Here is a 21,246-nt window from a genome sequence, read left to right on the forward strand (position 1 = left end):
TTATTAATGCAGAGCCAATGTCACTGCTACAATTACACAACATATATTATCCATATATGTATTATACCTACAGTAGAAAGCATCACATCTTACATCATTTATTTAGAAAGTGTGTAATAGTGCTAAACTCATCACTTAAAGGGATCCTGTCATCGGAAAACATGTTTTTTTCAAAACACATCAGTTAATAGTGCTACTCCAGCAGAATTCTGCACTGAAATCCATTTCTCAAAAGAGCAAATAGATTTTTTTATATTCAATTTTGAAATCTGACATGGGGCTAGACATGTGACTTGTGCCTGCACTTTAGGAGAGAAATGCTTTCTGGCAGGCTGCTGTTTTTCCTTCTCAATGTAACTGAATGTGTCTCAGTGAGTGTTGTTCTTAGATCTACCAGGCAGCTGTTATCTTGTGTTAGGGAGCTGCTATCTGGTTACCTTCCCATTGTTCTTTTGTTTGGCTGCTGGGGGGGAAGGGAGGGGATGATATCACTCCAACTTGCAGTACAGCAGTAAAGAGTGATTGAAGTTTATCAGAGCACAAGTCACATGACTTGGGGCAGCTGGGAAATTGACAAAATGTCTAGCCCCATGTCAGATTTCAAAATTGAATATAAAAAAATCAGTTTGCTCCTTTGAGAAATGGATTTCAGTGCAGAATTCTGCTGGAGCAGCACTATTAACTGATTCATTTTGAAAACATTTTTTTTCACATGACAGTATCCCTTTAAACAGTATAAATACTTAAAATATATATATTTTTTAAAAAGTACTAATTATTTTCTATTTTTCAAAACCTGCCCACTAAACCTCGAAAGATCTACATTTCCAAAGTTATTTCCAAAATGATGGAAGAAATGGCTTCAAATCAAAATTGATATCCATACCTTTTTGTCACACAAAACATTCACTTTGATTCCAACTTTAATAATTGTAAAATCTGCTCTATACTTTTCATTCACTTTATCTATTCAAAACCTGCTAAAACTCATACTGTTTTACTATTTTTTAACCTATTGGGAGCTATTATGGCAGCAATTGACTTAGCCTTTTCATTCACTATTAATGGCTTCATCTTTAGATGTTTTGAAACAGGGGAGATGACAGTCATTGTGAGTATGGTAGGAAGACGGCAGTCAGTATATAAAGGTGGCCATAGACGTTACGATTTTTAAAAGATCTTTTAGATATCATAGGACCAAGCTTATCTTGAAGGATCGTTTAAGTGTACAATTTGTCCATCATCAAAAATGACTATTTCAAGCGATATTGTCTAGTTGAAGCAAGGAAAACTGTGAGTAGCTGCCTACTTGACCCTGCAAACAATTGGACAATGAATAGGTTTCACTGTGAATGATGAAAATCTTCTAACCTGGCCGACCAGTTTTCTGACCGATGTTTGATGAAAAATCTTTAGATGAACGATCGTTTGGTGCTCACTAACCTCATGATCATTTGACGGATTTGTTGGGTGAGATTAAAATTGGTTGTTAGGGAGAAAAAAATGTTTTCTCATCGTCATTAGTTGTGACAAGTGACATAACAAGAGTGTGCCAGGGACAGGGGCGATCCTGGACCCTCCGCCGCCTGAGGCAGCAGCAGTTGTTGCTGCCCCCCTCCCCCGGAAATTCACTCTTAAAGTACCAGGAGCAGCTTTTTTGCTGCCCCTGGTACCTAGTGGGGCGCTGCCGCCTGAGGCGACAGCCTCAACTCGCCTCATTGGTGAAGCACCCCTGGCCAGGGACCCCACCAAAAGAATATTCAGAGGGGTCCAGCATGTTTGAGCTGCTCTGCCCTCCCTCACCACAACCCCCCTTTCTCGCTGCAAGGGGGGATTTTAATGCTTTAGAAGAATCAGACCCCACAGCCTCCGCTCTACTGGTTCTATAGTTAGGTCACTGATTGTGACATGCGAGGAAAGGAAGGAGTTAAATTGCAGATTAAACAAAAAATGAAGCCAACTTCCTCTTACTGTTAGAGAGAGAGAGAGAGAGACGATGGCCAGAGGGAAAGTAACAGGAGCCCAGACCCTTTGCATGAGGGGATATCTACTCACAGGTACAGTCACTTATATTACTCCTCTCTATATACACACACTTTGTATGCCAGACATAATAAGTATGGAGAGCTGTCTGTTTAAAAGCAGGATGTCCTGAGGGCAATATCTTTCATTCTATTATCATTTTATGATGTACGCACGTATATATGATACGCTTACCCACATTTCACATTTGGTTGCTAACAAGAGATAATAAAATGTATATCAGCAATATTGCTATTCATTTTAAATAACCAATTAACCCTCGATATTCGACTAGGAATTAAAATCCTTCAACTTCGAATATCAAAGTCGAAGGATTTAGCGCAAATACTGCAATTGCACGATCAAAGGATTTTAATCCAACGATCGAAGGAATATCCTTCGATCAAAAAAAGTTAGGCAAGCCTATGGGGACCTTCCCCATAGGCTAACATTGACTTCGGTAGCTTTTAGATGGCGAAGTAGGGGGTCAAAGTTTTTTTTAAAGAGACAGTACTTCGACAATCGAATGGTCGAATAGTCGAACGATTTTTAGTTCAAATCCTTCGATTCGAAGTCGTAGTCGTAGTCGAAGTAGCCCATTCGATGGTCAAAGTAGCCCAAAAAATACTTCGAAATTCGAAGTTTTTTTACTTCGAATCCTTCACTCGAATTTAGTGAATCAGCCCCTATCTGTTTAAAACAAACCATAAAAATATACGCCAACCCTTAAAAATGGTTCTGCTGGCTGCTTTGACTAAGTAAGACTTAGGGGCAGATGTATTAAGGGTTGAATTAAAATCCTTCGACTTCGAATATCGAAGTCGAAGGATTTTGCGCAATTCGTTCGCTCAAACGATTAAATCCTTCTAATCGAACGATTCGAAGGATTTTAATCCATCCATCGATTATCCTTCGATCAGAAAAAACTTGCAAAGCCTATGGGGACCTTCCCCATTATTGGAGGGACAGAAGTCTGCAGGGGTTTGAGGGACATTTAAGCTTAGGTAGCTTTGCTGGCTAGTAATCTACCTTCTACTGCAGTGCTCTGTATGTAGCTGCAGTGGGCAGCTGTCCTGCTTCTGATCTCATCTGCTGACTGCTGCAATAACAGTAGTCCTTGTAAGGACTGCTTTTATTTATTTTTTTGTTGTTTTACTACTACTACTACTACTACTATAAGAGCCCAGTGCTATTAGTCTAGCAGTGTTGGGGAGTGGGACTGGTGTGCTAATCTGCTGCTCCTAGTAGTTCAGCAGCACCAACTTTAATTTTTTTTTTTTTAATATTCATTTTTTTTTTATTTTACTTTTTTTTATTTTACTACCGCTGTAGTAGTGTATAAGTTGACCTTTTAGGCATTATTTGCCCTGTAGGCATTTTTTGCCCAGTGTGTTATTCAACCAACTGCCATCTAGCTGTGTGACCTTGTTCACATTCTGTCTAAATATCCATAATATTACCGTCTCCAGAAAAAACACCGGAGTGACTTTTTTCAAGCAGCCATAATATATTTTACGTAATCCGTATCCATCGCTGTAGTAGTGTATAAGTTGACCTTTTAGGCATTATTTGCCCTGTAGGCATTTTTTGCCCAGTGTGTTATTCAACCAACTGCCATCTAGCTGTGTGACCTTGTTCACATTCTGTCTAAATATCCATAATATTACCGTCTCCAGAAAAAACACCGGAGTGACTTTTTTCAAGCAGCCATAATATATTTTACGTAATCCGTATCCATCGCTGTAGTAGTGTATAAGTTGACCTTTTAGGCATTATTTGCCCTGTAGGCATTTTTTGCCCAGTGTGTTATTCAACCAACTGCCATCTAGCTGTGTGACCTTGTTCACATTCTGTCTAAATATCCATAATATTACCGTCTCCAGAAAAAACACCGGAGTGACTTTTTTCAAGCAGCATTCATATATTTTACGTAATCCGTATCCACCGCTGTAGTAGTGTATACGTTGACCTTGTAGGCATTATTTGCACAGTGTTTTCTTCAACCCGCCATCTAGCTGTGTGAGCTTGTTCACATTTTGTCTAAATATTGATAATATTATCGTCTCTAGAAAAACCACTTGAGTTACTTTTTTTCAAGCAGCATTCATATATTTTACGTAATCCGTATCCACCGCTGTAGTAGTGTATACGTTGACCTTGTAGGCATTATTTGCACAGTGTTTTCTTCAACCCGCCATCTAGCTGTGTGAGCTTGTTCACATTTTGTCTAAATATTGATAATATTATCGTCTCTAGAAAAACCACTTGAGTTACTTTTTTTCAAGCAGCATTCATATATTTTACGTAATCCGTATCCACCGCTGTAGTAGTGTATACGTTGACCTTGTAGGCATTATTTGCACACTGTTTTCTTCAACCCGCCATCTAGCTGTGTGAGCTTGTTCACATTTTGTCTAAATATTGATAATATTATCGTCTCTAGAAAAAACACTTGAGTTACTTTTTTTCAAGCAGCATTCATATATTTTACGTAATCCGTATCCACCGCTGTAGTAGTGTATACGTTAACCTTGTAGGCATTATTTGCACACTGTTTTCTTCAACCCGCCATCTAGCTGTGTGAGCTTGTTCACATTTTGTCTAAATATTGATAATATTATCGTCTCTAGAAAAACCACTTGAGTTACATTTTTTCAAGCAGCATTCATATATTTTACGTAATCCGTATCCACCGCTGTAGTAGTGTATACGTTGACCTTGTAGGCATTATTTGCACACTGTTTTCTTCAACCCGCCATCTAGCTGTGTGAGCTTGTTCACATTTTGTCTAAATATTGATAATATTATCGTCTCTAGAAAAACCACTTGAGTTACTTTTTTTCAAGCAGCATTCATATATTTTACGTAATCCGTATCCACCGCTGTAGTAGTGTATACGTTGACCTTGTAGGCATTATTTGCACAGTGTTTTCTTCAACCCGCCATCTAGCTGTGTGAGCTTGTTCACATTTTGTCTAAATATTGATAATATTATCGTCTCTAGAAAAACCACTTGAGTTACTTTTTTTCAAGCAGCATTCATATATTTTACGTAATCCGTATCCACCGCTGTAGTAGTGTATACGTTGACCTTGTAGGCATTATTTGCACACTGTTTTCTTCAACCCGCCATCTAGCTGTGTGAGCTTGTTCACATTTTGTCTAAATATTGATAATATTATCGTCTCTAGAAAAACCACTTGAGTTACTTTTTTTCAAGCAGCATTCATATATTTTACGTAATCCGTATCCACCGCTGTAGTAGTGTATACGTTGACCTTGTAGGCATTATTTGCACACTGTTTTCTTCAAACTGCCATCTAGCTGTGTGTATTATCGTTTCCAGAAAAACCAACTGAGTTTTTGTTGTTGTTGTTTTTTTAAAAATAATGCCAGGCAAAGGCAGGCCGCCACGCAGAGGCCGTGCTAGGGGCCGTGCTGCTATGCAATCCTGTGGCCCTAGCAAATTGCCCAGTTTTAAAAAGCCAATGACCCTGAACTCCCAAAATGCTGAAGAGGTAGTTGACTGGCTTACACAGCACACCCCATCCTCTACCGTTTCTAACTTTACCACAACATCCTCCTCATCCTCCACTGCTATGGCCACCCCACGTAACACTTCCTCCACCACCGGTGCCCCTTCTTCACTGGAGTCAGAGGAGTTATTTTCCCATGAGTTTCTTGAACTGAGTAATGCGCAACCATTATTGCCAGAAGAAGATGAAGGAGATGAGGACCTTACACCAGATTTAATTCTGGCAGAGAACACGATAGAGATGGACATAATGAGTGATGAGGAGGAGGTCCCCGCTGCTGCTTCCTTCTGTGATGTGTCAGAAGAAATTGATGCATCTGAGGAGAATGATGATGAGGAGATTGATGTTTTGTGGGTGCCTAGTAGAAGAGAGCAAGAGGAGGGTAGTTCAGATGGAGAGACGGAGAGTCAGAGAGGCAGTAGGAGAATAAGACTTAGAAGAAGCAGGGAGGACAGCCCGCAGGGATCAGTAGGGCAACAACATGTATCGGCACCTGTGTTCAGCCGGCCAACGCACCCGCCATTGCCGCCAATGCCGCCAACTTCTACTGTTACCGCCAGATCGCACACTTCCAAAAAGTCAGCAGTGTGGGATTTTTTTAATGTGTGTGCCTCTGACAAAAGCATTGTAATTTGCAATGAGTGCAGTCAGAAACTGAGCCTTGGTAAGCCCAACAGCCACATAGGTACAACTTCTATGCGAAGGCACATGAGCGGCAAGCACAAAGCACTTTGGGAGCAACACCTCAAAGGCAACAGGCAAACTAAAAGCCACACTCCTTCTGGTCCAGCATCTTACTGCTCTACCTCTGCTCTCCTTGACCCGTCTGAACCACCCTCCACTCCGCCTTCCACCTTGACCACCTGTTCCCATTCCCAGTCATCTGCCACCAGCCAAGTTTCTGTGAAGGCCATGTTTGAGCGTAAGAAGCCAATGTCTGACTGTCACCCCCTTGCCCGGCGTCTGACAGCTGGCTTGTCTGCACTCTTAGCCCGCCAGCTTTTACCATACCAGCTGGTGGACTCTGAGGCCTTCCGCAAATTTGTAGCAATTGGGACACCGCAGTGGAAGGTACCCAGCCGCAATTTTTTTTCTAAAAAGGGAATACCACACCTGTACCAACATGTGCAGAGCCAAGTTACCGCATCTCTGTCACTTAGTGTTGGGCCAAAGGTCCATATGACTACTGACGCATGGTCCTCCAAGCATGGTCAGGGCAGGTATGTCACCTACACTGCCCACTGGGTGAACTTGGTAATGGCTGGGAAGCAGGGAATGGGTAGCTCAACAACAACAGTGGAGTTGGTGTCACCGCCACGGATTGCACGCGGTTCTGCCACCACCTCTACTCCTCCATCGCTCTCTACCTCGTCTTCTTCCTCTTCTTCTTCTTACTCTGCTGCTGGGTCCTCCTTCTCCTCCTCCACACCTGTGCACCCCCAGCTCCCCCTAGGCTATTCGACGTGCCAGGTACGCCGTTGTCACGCTGTCTTGGGGATGACGTGCCTGGAAAGCAAAAACCATACCGGATCTGTACTCCTGTCATCTCTGCAGTCACAGGCCGATCGGTGGCTGACCCCACACCAACTGCAGATCGGAAAAGTGGTGTGTGACAATGGAAGCAATCTGTTGGCAGCGTTGAGACTGGGCAATTTAACACATGTGCCCTGCATGGCACATGTGTTAAATTTAATAGTCCAACATTTTGTCTCCAAGTACCCAGGATTCCAGGACGTTCTCACCCAGTCCAGAAAGGTGTCGGCCCATTTCAGACGTTCCTACACAGCCATGGCACGCCTTGCTGACATTCAGCAGCGCTACAACATGCCAGTCAGGCGTTTGATTTCTGACAGCCAGACTCGCTGGAATTCAACGCTCCTTATGTTGGAACGTCTGCTGCAACAACAAAGGGCCGTCAACGAGTACCTTTTTGAACTGGGTGGTAGGACTGGATCTGCAGAGCTGGGGATTTTTTTCCCCCGTTACTGGGTGCTTATGCGCGATGCCTGCAGGCTCATGCGACCTTTTGAAGAGGTGACAAATATGGTCAGTCGCACCGAAGGCACCATCAGCGACCTAATACCCTTCGCTTTCTTCCTGGAGCGTGCCGTGCGACGAGTGACAGATGAGGCTGTAGACCAGCGTGACGAGGAGCTGGAAGCGCGCGATTTCTGGTCGGAATCACCAGAACGAACCCAGGCACCTGCTGCAACGCAGGGAGAGGTGCCAGAAGTGGAGTCAGAGGAGGAAGGTGGCTTTGTGGAGGAGGAGGAGGAGGACCAACAGGAGCAGGCTTCCCAGGGGGCTAGTGGTGACCTTTTGGGGACCCCTGGTCTTGTACGTGGCTGGGGGGAGGAGACCGTGGATGATGCAGTCCTTGATAATGAGGAAGCGGAGATGGATAGCTCTGCATCCAACCTTGTGAGAATGGGGTCTTTCATGCTGTCATGCCTGTTGAAGGACCCCCGTATCAAGAGGCTTAAGGAGAAGGACCTGTACTGGGTCGCAACGCTACTAGACCCTCGGTACAAGCATAAAGTGTCAGAAATGTTACCAACATACCACAAGTCCGAAAAGATGCGGCATTTACAAACCAGCCTGCAAAACATGTTGTACAATGCTTTTAAGGGTGATGTCACTTCAGGAACTCATCAACATTCCAGGGGCAGAGGTGCCAGTAATCCTGCCACGAGCGCACCTGCAAGGACAAAGCCCTTTGGCCAGTCTGTAACGTCAGACATGCAAATGTTTTTCTGTCCAAGGCAGCGCCACAACCCTTCTGGATCCACCCTCAAAGAACGCCTCGACCGGCAGGTAGCGGACTACCTGGCATTAACTGCAGATATCGACACTCTGAGGAGCGATGAACCCCTGGACTACTGGGTGTGCAGGCTTGATCTGTGGCCAGAGCTGTCACAATTTGCCATGAACCTCTTGTCTTGCCCAGCCTCAAGTGTGCTCTCAGAAAGGACCTTCAGTGCAGCAGGAGGGATTGTAACTGAGAAGAGAACTCGCCTAGGTCACAAAAGTGTCGATTACCTGACCTTTATTAAAATGAATGAGGGGTGGATCTCGGAGGGTTACTGCACGCCGGAAGACTTGTTCTGACTTCTATGCAGCTGTCCTTCTCTTCAAGCCTCATGACTCCACACACAGCTGTCCTTTAGCGTCCTCCTCCCTCCGCCACCGTTACAAACTAGGGTGCAAACCCTACTGGTTTAATTTTTTCTGGCCTCTGTGCTTCAGTGGCTGCAACCAAAAAACTGGGCAAACAATGTCTACAAGGTCAACGTATGGCAAAAAATGACTATTTTCAGCATTTATATGGCATATTTTTTCTGGCAACTGTGCTTCAGTGGCTGCGTCCAAAAAAATGCATATTTTCTGCATTTATATGGCATAATTTTTCTGGCAACTGTGCTTCAGTGGCTGCGACCAAAAAAATGCATATTTTCTGCATTTATATGGCATAATTTTTCTGGCCTCTGTGCTTCAGTGGCTGCAACCAAAAAAATTTATATTTTCAGCATTTATATGGCATAATTTTTCTGGCAACTGTGCTTCAGTGGCTGCGACCAAAAAAATGCATATTTTCTGCATTTATATGGCATAATTTTTCTGGCCTCTGTGCTTCAGTGGCTGCAACCAAAAAAATTTATATTTTCAGCATTTATATGGCATAATTTTTCTGGCCTCTGTGCTTCAGTGGCTGCAACCAAAAAAATTTATATTTTCAGCATTTATATGGCATAATTTTTCTGGCAACTGTGCTTCAGTGGCTGCGACCAAAAAAATGACTATTTTCAGCATTTATATGGCATATTTTTTCTGGCCTCTGTGCTTCAGTGGCTGCGGCCAAAAAAACTGGGCAAACAATGCCTACAAGGTCAACGACGTTGACCTTGTAGGCACTGTTTGCCCAGTTTTTTTGGCCGCAGCCACTGAAGCACAGAGGCCAGAAAAAATATGCCATATAAATGCTGAAAATAGTCATTTTTTGCCATACGTTGACTCAACGTATATGGCAAAAAATGACTATTTTCAGCATTTATATGGCATATTTTTTCTGGCAACTGTGCTTCAGTGGCTGCGACCAAAAAAACTGGGCAAACAATGCCTACAAGGTCAACGTATGGCAAAAAATGACTATTTTCAGCATTTATATGGCATATTTTTTCTGGCAACTGTGCTTCAGTGGCTGCAACCAAAAAAACTGGGCAAACAATGTCTACAAGGTCAACGTATGGCGAAAAATTACTATTTTCAGCATTTATATGGCATATTTTTTTCTGGCAACTGTGCTTCAGTGGCTGCGTCCAAAAAAACTGGGCAAACAATGCCTACAAGGTCAACGTATGGCAGTTGTTTAAAGAGAACAGTAGATTACTAGCCAGCAAAGCTACCTAAGCTAAAATGTCCCTCAAATCCCTGCAGACTTCTGTCCCTCCAATACAGAGCAGTATCAAGCAGATTACTAGCCAGCAAACTTACTATCATCTGTCCCTGAAATCACTAACAGCTCTCCCCCTACACTATCTCTTCCAAGCACACACAGGCAGATTTTTCAGATACATTTTTGCCCTTGATCCCCCTCTGGCATGCCACTGTCCAGGTCGTTGCACCCTTTAAACAACTTTAAAATCATTTTTCTGGCCAGAAATGTCTTTTTTAGATGTTAAAGTTCGCCTTCCCATTGAAGTCTATGGGGTTCGCGAACCGTTCGCGAACCGCTCGCATTTTTGCGCAAGTTCGCGAATATGTTCGCGAACTTTTTTTCCGACGTTCGCTACATCCCTAGTGGGCAAGAATGGAAGGTTTAACCTTAACCTGGATAGTTAAGGTACTGCTGAGGGGTTTTACTCTGGGACACCATTTGTACTCTGTTGATTTTTGTTAAAAGGAATTCTACCATGATTGTTATGGTGTAGTCATTATTACTAAATCAAATTGTTTTCATTGAAAATAATCAATTCTATCACTTCTACATGTTATTATTGACCCATTAAATGCATTGTATTAGTAATATTGGTCTGTAAGAAGCCATCGCAGGTCATTATGGCTAATCCTATGCCAGCACTTCACATTGGAACTTCTTTCAGATAAGCTATTGTTTCTCCTACTCAATGTGTGTAAAGGAGCCACAGTCAGCCTTGGGTGTTTTACTATCGAGTGCTATTATAACATCTAAGGTTAGGTGGGGCATTTTTTTTGCAAACAGATGTAAGGGAGCTGTTATCCTGTTACCTTCCCCTTGTTCTGCTGACAAGCTTCTGGGGTGGGGGTGGAGGGGGTGATATCTCTCATCTTACAGTGCAGCATTAAAGAGTTACTGAACTTTGGAGCTTATAATACAGTATAAATTAAAGCAGGTTGCACTAGCAGACTGGCAACCCATATGTGCAGAGAAAAAGATTTTGCAGTCACACAACTTGAATTTTGTTCTATACAATACATTGTACACAAATATCACCCCCATACCCCAAACAATTTTGCTATTGTGAACATTTTGTAAACCCTTTGCCCCTCACGCAATAGTAGGATACCGATTGCAAATTTTATAGTTTGCGATAGTGCTCAGTGTATGTATTAAATAATGAAAAAGTTTGCTACCCACCACGTTCAAGCAGGTCTTAAAAGTTCGCAGTGCGCAATTAAGATTCGCAATGCAATAAAAGCCTCATGGCAAATATTACATTGCAACATGCAAATTTCTATTCTTATTTGCAAATTTTATTACACCCCCCCTTAGGGGCAAATTCACTTACCTGTGGAGATTCGGCAGACTTGCCTTCGCCGCACTTCGCCAGGCGTAGATTCGACATGGCTGTGCAAAAGCGAACATCCGAAGTTGCGCAAAAGTTACCGATCGTTTGCAAAGTTGCGCTAGCGATGTTTCTATCAGCAGTTCGAAGTTACGCTAGCGATTGGAAATTTGCATAAGGCGCGGAATTTAAGTTTGAATGGACGTATATGCTGCAGCAAATACATAACACTACACAAGCCCAGGGAAACTTAATAAAATGATATAGAGGTGTTCTAATGCCCTACACATGTGCCCAGTGTATATTTTAGGTGCCATATGTTAGGAAATGTGAGGGTAAAGGTGGGCACCCTAAAAAAAAAAATATCAGACTTTTTAATCTATCACCATATGAAAAGTAAAAAACGCCAGCGCTTTTTGGGGAAAATTTTTTAACATTATTTTTTCTAACTCATATCTACTCTATTGAACTTCGCTTGCTATGACCTGGAGAAGTAAACACTTGTGAAGGAGGTAAGGTTCAGGAAAAAAAAAACGTAGTAAATTTGCATAGTTTTGCCCCCTTCGTCAGAGTGCAACTACGCCAGCGTTAGGGTGCGAAGTTGTGCTAGTCTATCTACATCGCTAGCAAATTTTCGCCAGGGTAACTGTTAGTAAACGAACTGCCATTTAGTAAATTTGCCCCTTAGTCTTCTGCTGTCGCTAATTAAAGTCCAAGGTCTCAGAAATATCTGAATCTGTAGCTGTTTCTTACCCAATTCATTTACATTCTATTTTTTATTTATGATAAATGGGATCTTTGCTTCATTGCACTGGTTTATGATATGCGGGTCTCTTGTTATTGCAGATGGTCCAGAAAATCTGAGAATTACAGGTCCGCAGCAAGTGACTTCTGGGAACCCCATCTCATTAGATTGTTCTGCTGATTCTGTTCCTGCGCCAACCTACCAGTGGAAATTAAATTGGACTGTTTTAGAATTCCAGAATAACAAACTGAACATCCAACAGGCCACATCTGAGAATGCAGGAAATTATACCTGTATAGTGACTAATTCAGGGACAAAGCTCTCACGGGAAATCTCTATATATGTCACTGTGAATGGTAAGTTCTGATACCTGTCACTGCCCTCCAGCATGTATACAGCATGATCATTTATCCTCCTTATTCTCCATGCTGTCTCACGATTACTCTTTGATTCTTCTGTTTCTTTCTCTAGTCTTATGAGCACTACAGTCATAATCTACAGTACATTGCCAAGATTTACGGGGGAATGTAATAAAAATCGCTAACGGAAAAACTATTCGCAATGCGAAAAGTTATGCCTTTGCGCGAACAAATTTTGCTTTGTGCGAATTTAATATAGCTTTTGCGAGCCCGGAAACTGTTTAGCGACCACTTCCGACAGTGAAAGACCGTTTGCGAATTTTATAGTTTGCGCCAATGCGCAGTCAATGTAATAAAACTTCTTAATGAAAAAGTCGTTATGTTTGCTCCAAAAGATTACGACACCTTCAAGCACTTCTTATGAGTGCGCAATTAAAATTCGCAATGCGCAATTAAAATTCGCAATGCAATAACAGTTTAAGGAACAATATTGCGAGATGTGGATTTTTAGTCTTATTGGTGCGAATTGTTTTGCTCTTTGCGACTTTTATTACATTCCCCTGTTAGAGTCTAATCTGCCTTCCAGCCTCTTACATCTGGCTACTAGAATTCTTATGCTCTCGCATGTATTAAAGTTCCTGTGTCAATTTCACAGTATAAATGATCATGTAATAGCTCCCTTCCTTCTCTCATCTGTTCATTATACAGACAGACCTTAAAGCAGGGATCCCCAACCTTTAGAACCCATGAGCAACATTCAGAAGTAAAAGGAGTTGGGGAGCAACTTAAGCATGAAAAATGTTCCTGGGTGGTGCCAAATAAGTGCTGTGATTGGCCATTTAGTAGCCCCTATTTGGATTGTCAGGCTCAGCCTACATTGAGGCTCTGTTGGGCAGTGCACCTGTTTTTTTTTAGGCAAAACTTGCCTCCAAGCCTGGAATTCAATAATAAGCCCCTGCTTTGAGGCCACTGGGAGCAACATCCAAGAGGTTGGGGAGCAACATGTTACTCACAAGCTACTGGTTGGGGATCACTGCCTTAAAGGAATTGTTCAGTGTAAAAATAAAAACTGGGTAAATAAATAGGCTGTGCAAAATAAAAAATGTTTCTAATATACTTAGTTAGCCAAAAATGTAATTTATAAAGGCTGGAGTGGCTGGATGTCTAATATAATAACCAGAACACTACTTCCTGCTTTTCAGCTCTCTTGGTTTCCACTGACTGGTTACCCTGGCTACCAGGCAGTAACCAATCAGAGACTTGAGGGGGAGCCACATGGGTCATAACTGTTGCTTTTGAATCTGAGCTGAATGCTGAGGATCAATTACAAACTCACTGAACAGAAATGTCCCATGTGGCCCCCCTTCAAGTCGCTGACTAACTCAGAGTTATAGAGCTGAAAAGCAGGAAGTTGGATTCTGGCTGTTTTATTAGACATCTGTTCACTCCAGCCTTTATACATTACATTTTTGGCTAACTAACTATATTAGAAACATTTTTTATTTTGCACAGCCTATTTATTTACACAGTTTTATTTTCACACTGAACTGTTCCCTTAAAAGTACAAGTGTATATATAACAACCAATAGTGAAAGTATAATATCTATACAGTGTATCCCCCCATCGGACTCATTTGCACTGTAAATATTATTTCCCCTTAGCATCAGTTCAGTGTTTTTTGGTTTTGGAAAACAGGTATGGGGTATCCAGAAAGCTCTGATTTACAGAAATGCTCTCTCATAGACTCTATTTTATCCAAAGAATAATTTCTTTTTTTGCTTGATTTTATTGGTTTTTTTCCCAATTCGATTTATTTTATTTATAAATAAGGCAAAATTGGGGATGGGCTTTTTTATTTAAATTATGAGATAAATAAAGAATTTTAGTAAATGACCCCCTTAATGTTTATTAGTAGACTTAGGTATGAAGATCCAAATTATGGAAAGATCTGTTATCCAGAAAACCCCAGGTCCTGAGAATTCTGGATAACAGGTCTTATACATGTAGATGCAATATATCACCTCAGTGCTTGAGATTTTTTCATAATTTTTTAATATATATTTAAATTTCCAATTAAAACATATAATTAATACTTGCAATAACATCCTACGTGTTTCATGCCTGTTCATGGCACTTTCCAACTGGTGGTGCAAATGAAGGAGATTGACATTTGATCAATATATGTACAAATTACAGCTCTGCTTCAGTAAATGTAAATTTTTAAACATTTCTTAGATATTTTAAAGGAGAACTAAACCCTAAAAATGAATATGGCTTAAAATGCCATATTTTATATACTGAACGTGTTGCACCAGCCTAAAGTTTGAGCTTGTCAATAGCAGCAATGATCCAGGACTTCAAACTTGTCACAGGGGCAGGCCTGGACTGGGAGTCAAAATAAGCCCTGTCATTCCAAGTAAACAGAGGCCCAAACAGTCTCCTACCAGCCCAAACAGCCTCCTACCAGCCCACTATATGGTAACTTTCTATGGAGCCCCTCTGGCATTTGCCAGAACCCACAGATTGCCAGTCCGGGCCTGCACAGGGGGTCACCATCTTGGAAAGTGTCTGTGACACTCACATGCTCAGTGGGCTCTGAGCAGCTGTTGAACAGTACCATAACTAGAGAGGGACGGGCCCTGGTGCGTGACCCGCAGCCGGGCCCCCGTCCCCCTCCGCGCGGCCTGCATTTCAGTGGTGCACGGGCTGCTGGGGGGCCCTGATGGGGTGCGGGCCCTGGCCTGCTTGCACCCCCTGCTCCCCTGGTAGTTCCGCCACTGGAAGCTAAGCTTCGGGTCGTCACTAATTATCGAGCAGAAAATGAGGTTGGTCTGTAATATAAGCTGATGCTACAGGGCTGATTATTAAATTCTGATGCTAATTGCACTGGTTTCTGTGCTGCCATGTAGTAATTATCTGTATTAATTCCTAATCAGCCTTATATTGTGACATTTCTATTCTATGTGTACTGTATATTGTGAGTGGATCCCTAAGCACAGTAAGTGACAGCAGCACAGAGCATGTGCAGTGATGCAGCAGAAAAGAAAATGGGGAGCTACTGGGGCATCTTTGGAGACACAGATCTTTACTGCTAAAGGGCTGTGGTTGCCTTGGGCTGGTACAGAAGCACAAAACATAATGTACAGCATTAGCTACTTCTTTAGTTAAGCTCATTTTTGCAATGTATTTAACACACACATTAAATTAATTTGCTGTTAGGATGGCAGGTCTGGTCGGGCTTTTTGGGAAAAAAACTCAAAATTTATATATTATACCACCACCAACCCGACATCTCAAACCTGTTGAGGTCATGTATAAGTCGATGGGAGATGTCCCTATCCCAATTTGAAGTTATCATGGTCTGCACTGGATTTAGCCTGATAATCTGAAAAATGCGGGGTTTTCGATCTTGTCGAGTCTTTCCGCAAGACATAGTGGTGCATAATTGTGTACCATATTTTGTGATACACTTTAATGTATAGAACCAATAAACAATATTGCATTTTGTCATTTCTCACAAATATATATAGCAAGATAGCTTTTTTCACCAAATTGTTGCTATTTGTGTTCAATCTCACAGATAATGAACCTCATTCAGAAAACAGAGCTGTCATTTTAGCCGCCATCGTCTGCAGTTGCATCTTGGGTGCTGTACTCATCATCTGTGCTACGTTCCTTATTTACAAGAGATATATTCTTCCCATGAAAGGTGAGGCAGTAGTAAACAGGTTGGAAGTAGCAGCCAATCTGTCATTGGGAAAGTATGGGAAAAATTATTTCCAAAACCAAAAATTATACACAGACCAAGAGAATAGTCTTATATTGATTTTACTTGTAAGAAGAAGAATGTGATTTCACTTTCAAATTCAGGATTTAGATCATTACACGTGTAGGTCCATTTATGCAAGGTCAAATTGTAGTGGTTTTAGCAGTCTTGTTAATTGATGAACATATGTACTTATGCTTTTGAAATAATATTATCCATCATTTAGGACAATTAGGACAATCAGGTGACAGAGGAGAGGATCCATCCAGAATATATTATAACATTTCCAACATTTCAGAGGTAAGTAATCAGTGTACAGGTAGGAAATGCTTTGTAATACATAGTACAAGGCATGTTTCTCTATACTATTTACCATTGCCCCAGGACTACTAATAACAGTTGGGGGCAGGGTCGAAGTAAATTCGATCGAATTTTCGAAGTAAAAAAAATTCGAAGTAATTTTTTGGATACTTCAACCATCAAATGGGATACTACGACTTTGAATTTACTTCGACTTTGATTTGAAGTAAAAATCGTTCAGATATTCAATCATTCGATAATCGAAGTATTGTCTCTTTAAAAAAACTTTGACTTCAATACTTTGCCAAATTAAACCTGCTGAAGTGCTATGTTAGTCTATGGGGACCTTCTAGACCATTTTTCTAAGTCACACATCAAAGTAAAATTGTTCAATCGTACGCTAAAATCGTTCGAAACGTTCAATGCAAACGATTTAATCATACGATAGAACGATTTTACCTTGATCGTTCGATGGCTAAATTCAGTGAAAAATACTTCGATATTCGAATTCGAAGTATTTTAATTTGATGGTCGAATTTCGAAGTATTTTACACTTCGAAATTCAACCCTTGATAAATCTGCCCCTTGGTGTGGCATTAGAACAATTTGCTTAAATGTCTTCCAATTTAAAAATGAATGTTTAGCATTTCTTTTGAAAATTAACCTCTCACAATAACGTGGAAACCATGGATTCCTGTGCAAAAAAGTTTGTTGTTGCAAATCTCTCTTTCTGTTGGGTCAATGAATGCAGAGTAACTCTTCCAACACATTACTCATATCTGTGTTACTCTATCGAATCCCTGCTTTAATAGAGGAAATACAAGCAGAGTAGACAGTTACCCTTCCAGTTATATGTGACTTGCGAGCAGAAAAATTCTTGTAGTTTGGCTTCTTCTTAATTGATAAATACAATCAGAACTTGAACATTGTTTTGCCCCCCAACTTCCTACGATACTTGGGGGCCAATTCATCAACTTCGAGTGAAGGAATAGAAGAAAAAAAAACTTCGAAGTGATTTTTTGGCTACTTCGACCATCGAATGGGCTATTTCGACCTTCTACTACGGCTTAGACTTCGAATCGAAGGATTCAAACTAAAAATCGCTCGACTATTCGACCATTCGATAGTCGAAGTACTGTCTCTTTAAGAAAAAACTTCGACCCCCTAGTTCGCCACCTAAAAGCTACCGAACACGATGTTAGCCTATGGGGAAAGTCCCCATAGGATTGCCTAACTTCTTTTGGTCGAAGGATACCGGTAATTCTTCGATCGTTGGTCCTGAAGGAATTGTGGTGGTAATAGAAAGTGTTAATTATGTGAAAGCAGTTAGGTAGAAGTCACTGTAAATTAGCTATGGTCACTGGCCTCCAATACCATTGCTTTGCAGTTTTTAAAAAACTATAGTTAAAAGGATGTGCAGGCATCATTCGATTCCCCAAAAATATTACTTGGGGATAGGCCTCTCTTTTAGAGGTTCAGTGTATGACCATTTCCCTTCAGCCATTCGGAGCTCTCACGTGGATCAAAAATGTAATGGGGATATGGGTGATATTCTGGATACTTACTTATCTGCTTGTTTTTAAATAATATTTAATGACCCTCTATGTAGAAGTTTAATACACATGTTGTAATTGTTTGTTGAGTATATTGTATATGTGTCTACCAGTGTCCCTTGTTGTCACTGCATTATGTTCTCCATAAATTGCTAAAGGCAATATCTTTCTACCTTTCCACCTCATTTCCTTATTTTTAGGCTCATCCTGCAAAAGAAGAGAATCCATACATGGTATGTTACCCATATCTCTGAAATCCCATTTAACTCTAGACAACTTTATAATTAACCCCTGCAGTTTCTGGTCCAGTACCGTCTCCTGACAAAGCCACAGTCACTCTGTTGGCAGTTTTCTATGTATGGGTCAATGTTTGATGAGGCAGCCTGGACTAAGCTGTGCTTTGGATAAAGTCCCTGGTCACTGGGTTTGTGCAGACCCCTCATGTCATCCACGCTAGAATCATCGCAGAAAACCTGACGCGTTTCGACCACCGCAGTGGTCTTCATCAGGGGCAAAAAACGTATAAATACAAAAATAAACCAAAAGGCAGGTCTTTCGGTTTATTTTTGTATTTATAAGTGTTTTTCCCCTGATGAAGACCAATGCGGTGGTCGAAACGCATTGGGTTTTCTGCGATGATGTACGTTTTTACTGACATGATATAATAAAGTTTGACTTTTTATACAAGTCTGAGTGTGCAATGCATATATTTATTTATATGATACTTATCAGGAGGCTTTGAGTGCGCCTTTTGTGAACAAATGGTAACCATGGTTGCGTGTGTCCTCTACTTCCTACTTCTAGATCACATGCGGCCCCATGGCAACCCACTCAATTTGCCTTACACAGTTTACAAAATCATTGTACATAAAATATATAAAAAATATATAAAAAAATATATTAATAAATGAAGCTTTGTTACTACTTTTAAAAGCACGTCCTACGTTTATCTTCTTAGCATGAAACAAACTAAACTGTTCTAAATCATTTAAATCTTCTATACATTTCTCTACATACTAGGTTTGACACTGAGCTATAAGGATAATTGTTTTTTTCTTTTTTTCTGGGGGGGGGGGTTTATAAGCAATAATTGTTTTGCCCAAAAGCAATATTAACATTGACAGAAAGCTAATTTTATAGGAACGCTCTTAAATTTATATCTACATTGAGACCTTTAGGTGTGGATGTTTCTAACAAATGTATCCACTTGATTTCACATTGTAGGGTTTTTTTCACCAAATCTCCACTTATTTTTTATTTTTTCTATACCCTAATATGTTAAACCTGTGGGGTTCATTTTATGGAATTCTTTAAAATGTTTTGGAAACACTATGATTTTCCATTTCTTTTTTGATATTATTTACATGCTCCCGGATACATTCTCGTGTTTGATTTGTTTTGCCTACATATTGAAGGCCACAAGGGCATTGTAGGCAATACACAACATTCTCAGTTGTGCAATATATATATATATATATATAATACACAAAAGCCATGAATATCCTGTAAAATATATCCTTATAAATGGTGAGTTTTGATGTCATCAGTTATAAACGGTGAGTTCTGATGTCATTTCTGTCACATGACTCACTGAAACTTGTGTATTATAATAAATAAAGTACCCCCAGTTGCAAAATGTGAGGATATTATAAGTTACCTCGGAATTCCATGACCTGTATAAAAACACTCGGCCTTCGGCCTCGTGTTTTTATATGGTCATGAAACTCCACGTTAACTTATAATATCCTTATATTTTACAAGAGGGGGTACTTTATTCACTATATATATATATATATATATATATATATATATATATATATATATCAGAAAAATAGGTGTACACTGGGATTTTTGAATGGAACCAATAAATATGGAACCAAATATGGATTTTTAATCTTTTCAAAAATCCCGTTGTGCACCGATTTTTTTGACTATTGGATAATAAAGCTATTGAAGGTAGCACCAAGGTCTGAATTTTTTGGTAAACGGAGTGTATTACAGCTATGGACTGTGTATATATATATATAATGAAGGTAGATATCAGCACTCACGATATGGTGGTCATGGTTGCCTGGATGCTGTCCATGGTAAAGATATATAAAGTTGCAGAGATGAGGCCGCACTCGCAGGTCTTATGAAGAGGAATCAGATTTTATTAGGCACGACTTGTTGATTTATTTTAAAGCGTAATGACTTTACTTTAATTTTTCAGGGACTGGAGCACCCGTCTCACAATACGTACAGTGATCTGAAACGATAATGCAATACAGATAATTCATATCAAGTATCGGTGTGGAAAACACTCACAAAAGGATTATTTTCAGTATTCAAGGGGAACTAAAGGCTGGCTAAAATGAAATCACGTGCTGAGCACTTACAAGTTGAACATTTTGCGAGATTCAATATACCTCAATGCTGCAAAAAGCCAGAATCCGCCATCTCAAACCTGTTGAGGTCACGTACTGTATAAGTCAATGGTAGATGTCCCTATCCCAATTTGAAGATATCATGGTTTTCTCTGGGTTTAGCCCAATAATCCAAATAATTTGAGGGATTCAGGAGAAAAGTCTGAAAAATACTATGATTCTGGTGTTCGCTCACTTTTATCGAGTTTTAGCCCAATCTGATTTTTTCAAGTTATTTTAATGATTAATAATTGTGGATGGGAGCTTGGTCAAGCTTTTTTTAATTAAAAAAATGGGATAAAATGCTATTTTAGTAAATAACCCCCAACCCCTAAACTTGGCGGAACCTGTCTTGTTGAAACCCTCTTTGCTCTTTGTTTTTAGTGTGTGTGGTATTGACATGCATAAACTAAAAAAAGCTGTCTGAGGCATTTAGAGAAAAGGTTATATATGCATATGAGTTGGCAAAGGATTTTAAAAAATTGCCAGACAATTATACCTCAACCAATTCACCATCAGGAAGATCATTTCAAAGTGGAGACAATTACAACTTACTTACCAACTTATTCACTTACCCAGGCTAGGACATCCCAGCAAGTTTAGCTTGAGAGTAGAACTCAAAATGCTGAAAAGAGTCTAAGGGGCCGATTCACAAAGGGTCGAATATCGAGGGTTAATTAACCCTCGATATTCGATTGGGAATTAAAATCCTTCGACTTCGAATATCGAAGTTGAAGGATTTTAGCGCAAAAAGTGCGATCGAACGATCGAAGGATTATTCCTTCGATCGAACGATTA

General features: G+C 40.5%; 1 protein-coding gene across 1 annotated transcript; it reads left to right on the forward strand.

The window, feature by feature from the left end:
- The first annotated feature begins 1,987 nt into the window (after nt 1-1,987).
- LOC121395617 (hemicentin-2-like) lies at nt 1,988-20,514 on the forward strand. The gene is made up of 6 exons (XM_041569578.1): nt 1,988-2,057; nt 12,167-12,421; nt 16,005-16,133; nt 16,417-16,490; nt 18,244-18,276; nt 20,256-20,514. The coding sequence occupies exons 1-6, from the start codon at nt 1,997-1,999 to the stop codon at nt 20,301-20,303; spliced, it is 600 nt and encodes a 199-aa protein (XP_041425512.1). The 5' UTR covers nt 1,988-1,996; the 3' UTR covers nt 20,304-20,514.
- Nucleotides 20,515-21,246: the final 732 nt, after the last annotated feature.

The sequence above is a fragment of the Xenopus laevis genome, chromosome 7L (genome assembly GCF_017654675.1).
Source record: "Xenopus laevis strain J_2021 chromosome 7L, Xenopus_laevis_v10.1, whole genome shotgun sequence".
In the NCBI taxonomy this organism is placed as follows: Eukaryota; Metazoa; Chordata; class Amphibia; order Anura; family Pipidae; genus Xenopus; species Xenopus laevis.

Excerpts from the sequence above, each read along its gene's own strand:
- LOC121395617 (XM_041569578.1), top strand. The coding sequence starts at position 1,997 with ATGGCCAGAGGGAAAGTAACAGGAGCCCAGACCCTTTGCATGAGGGGA. Across the intron at positions 2,058-12,166 it reads GAGGGGATATCTACTCACAG|ATGGTCCAGAAAATCTGAGA; the intron begins GTACAGTCACTT and ends TTGTTATTGCAG. Across the intron at positions 16,134-16,416 it reads ATATATTCTTCCCATGAAAG|GACAATTAGGACAATCAGGT; the intron begins GTGAGGCAGTAG and ends TCCATCATTTAG.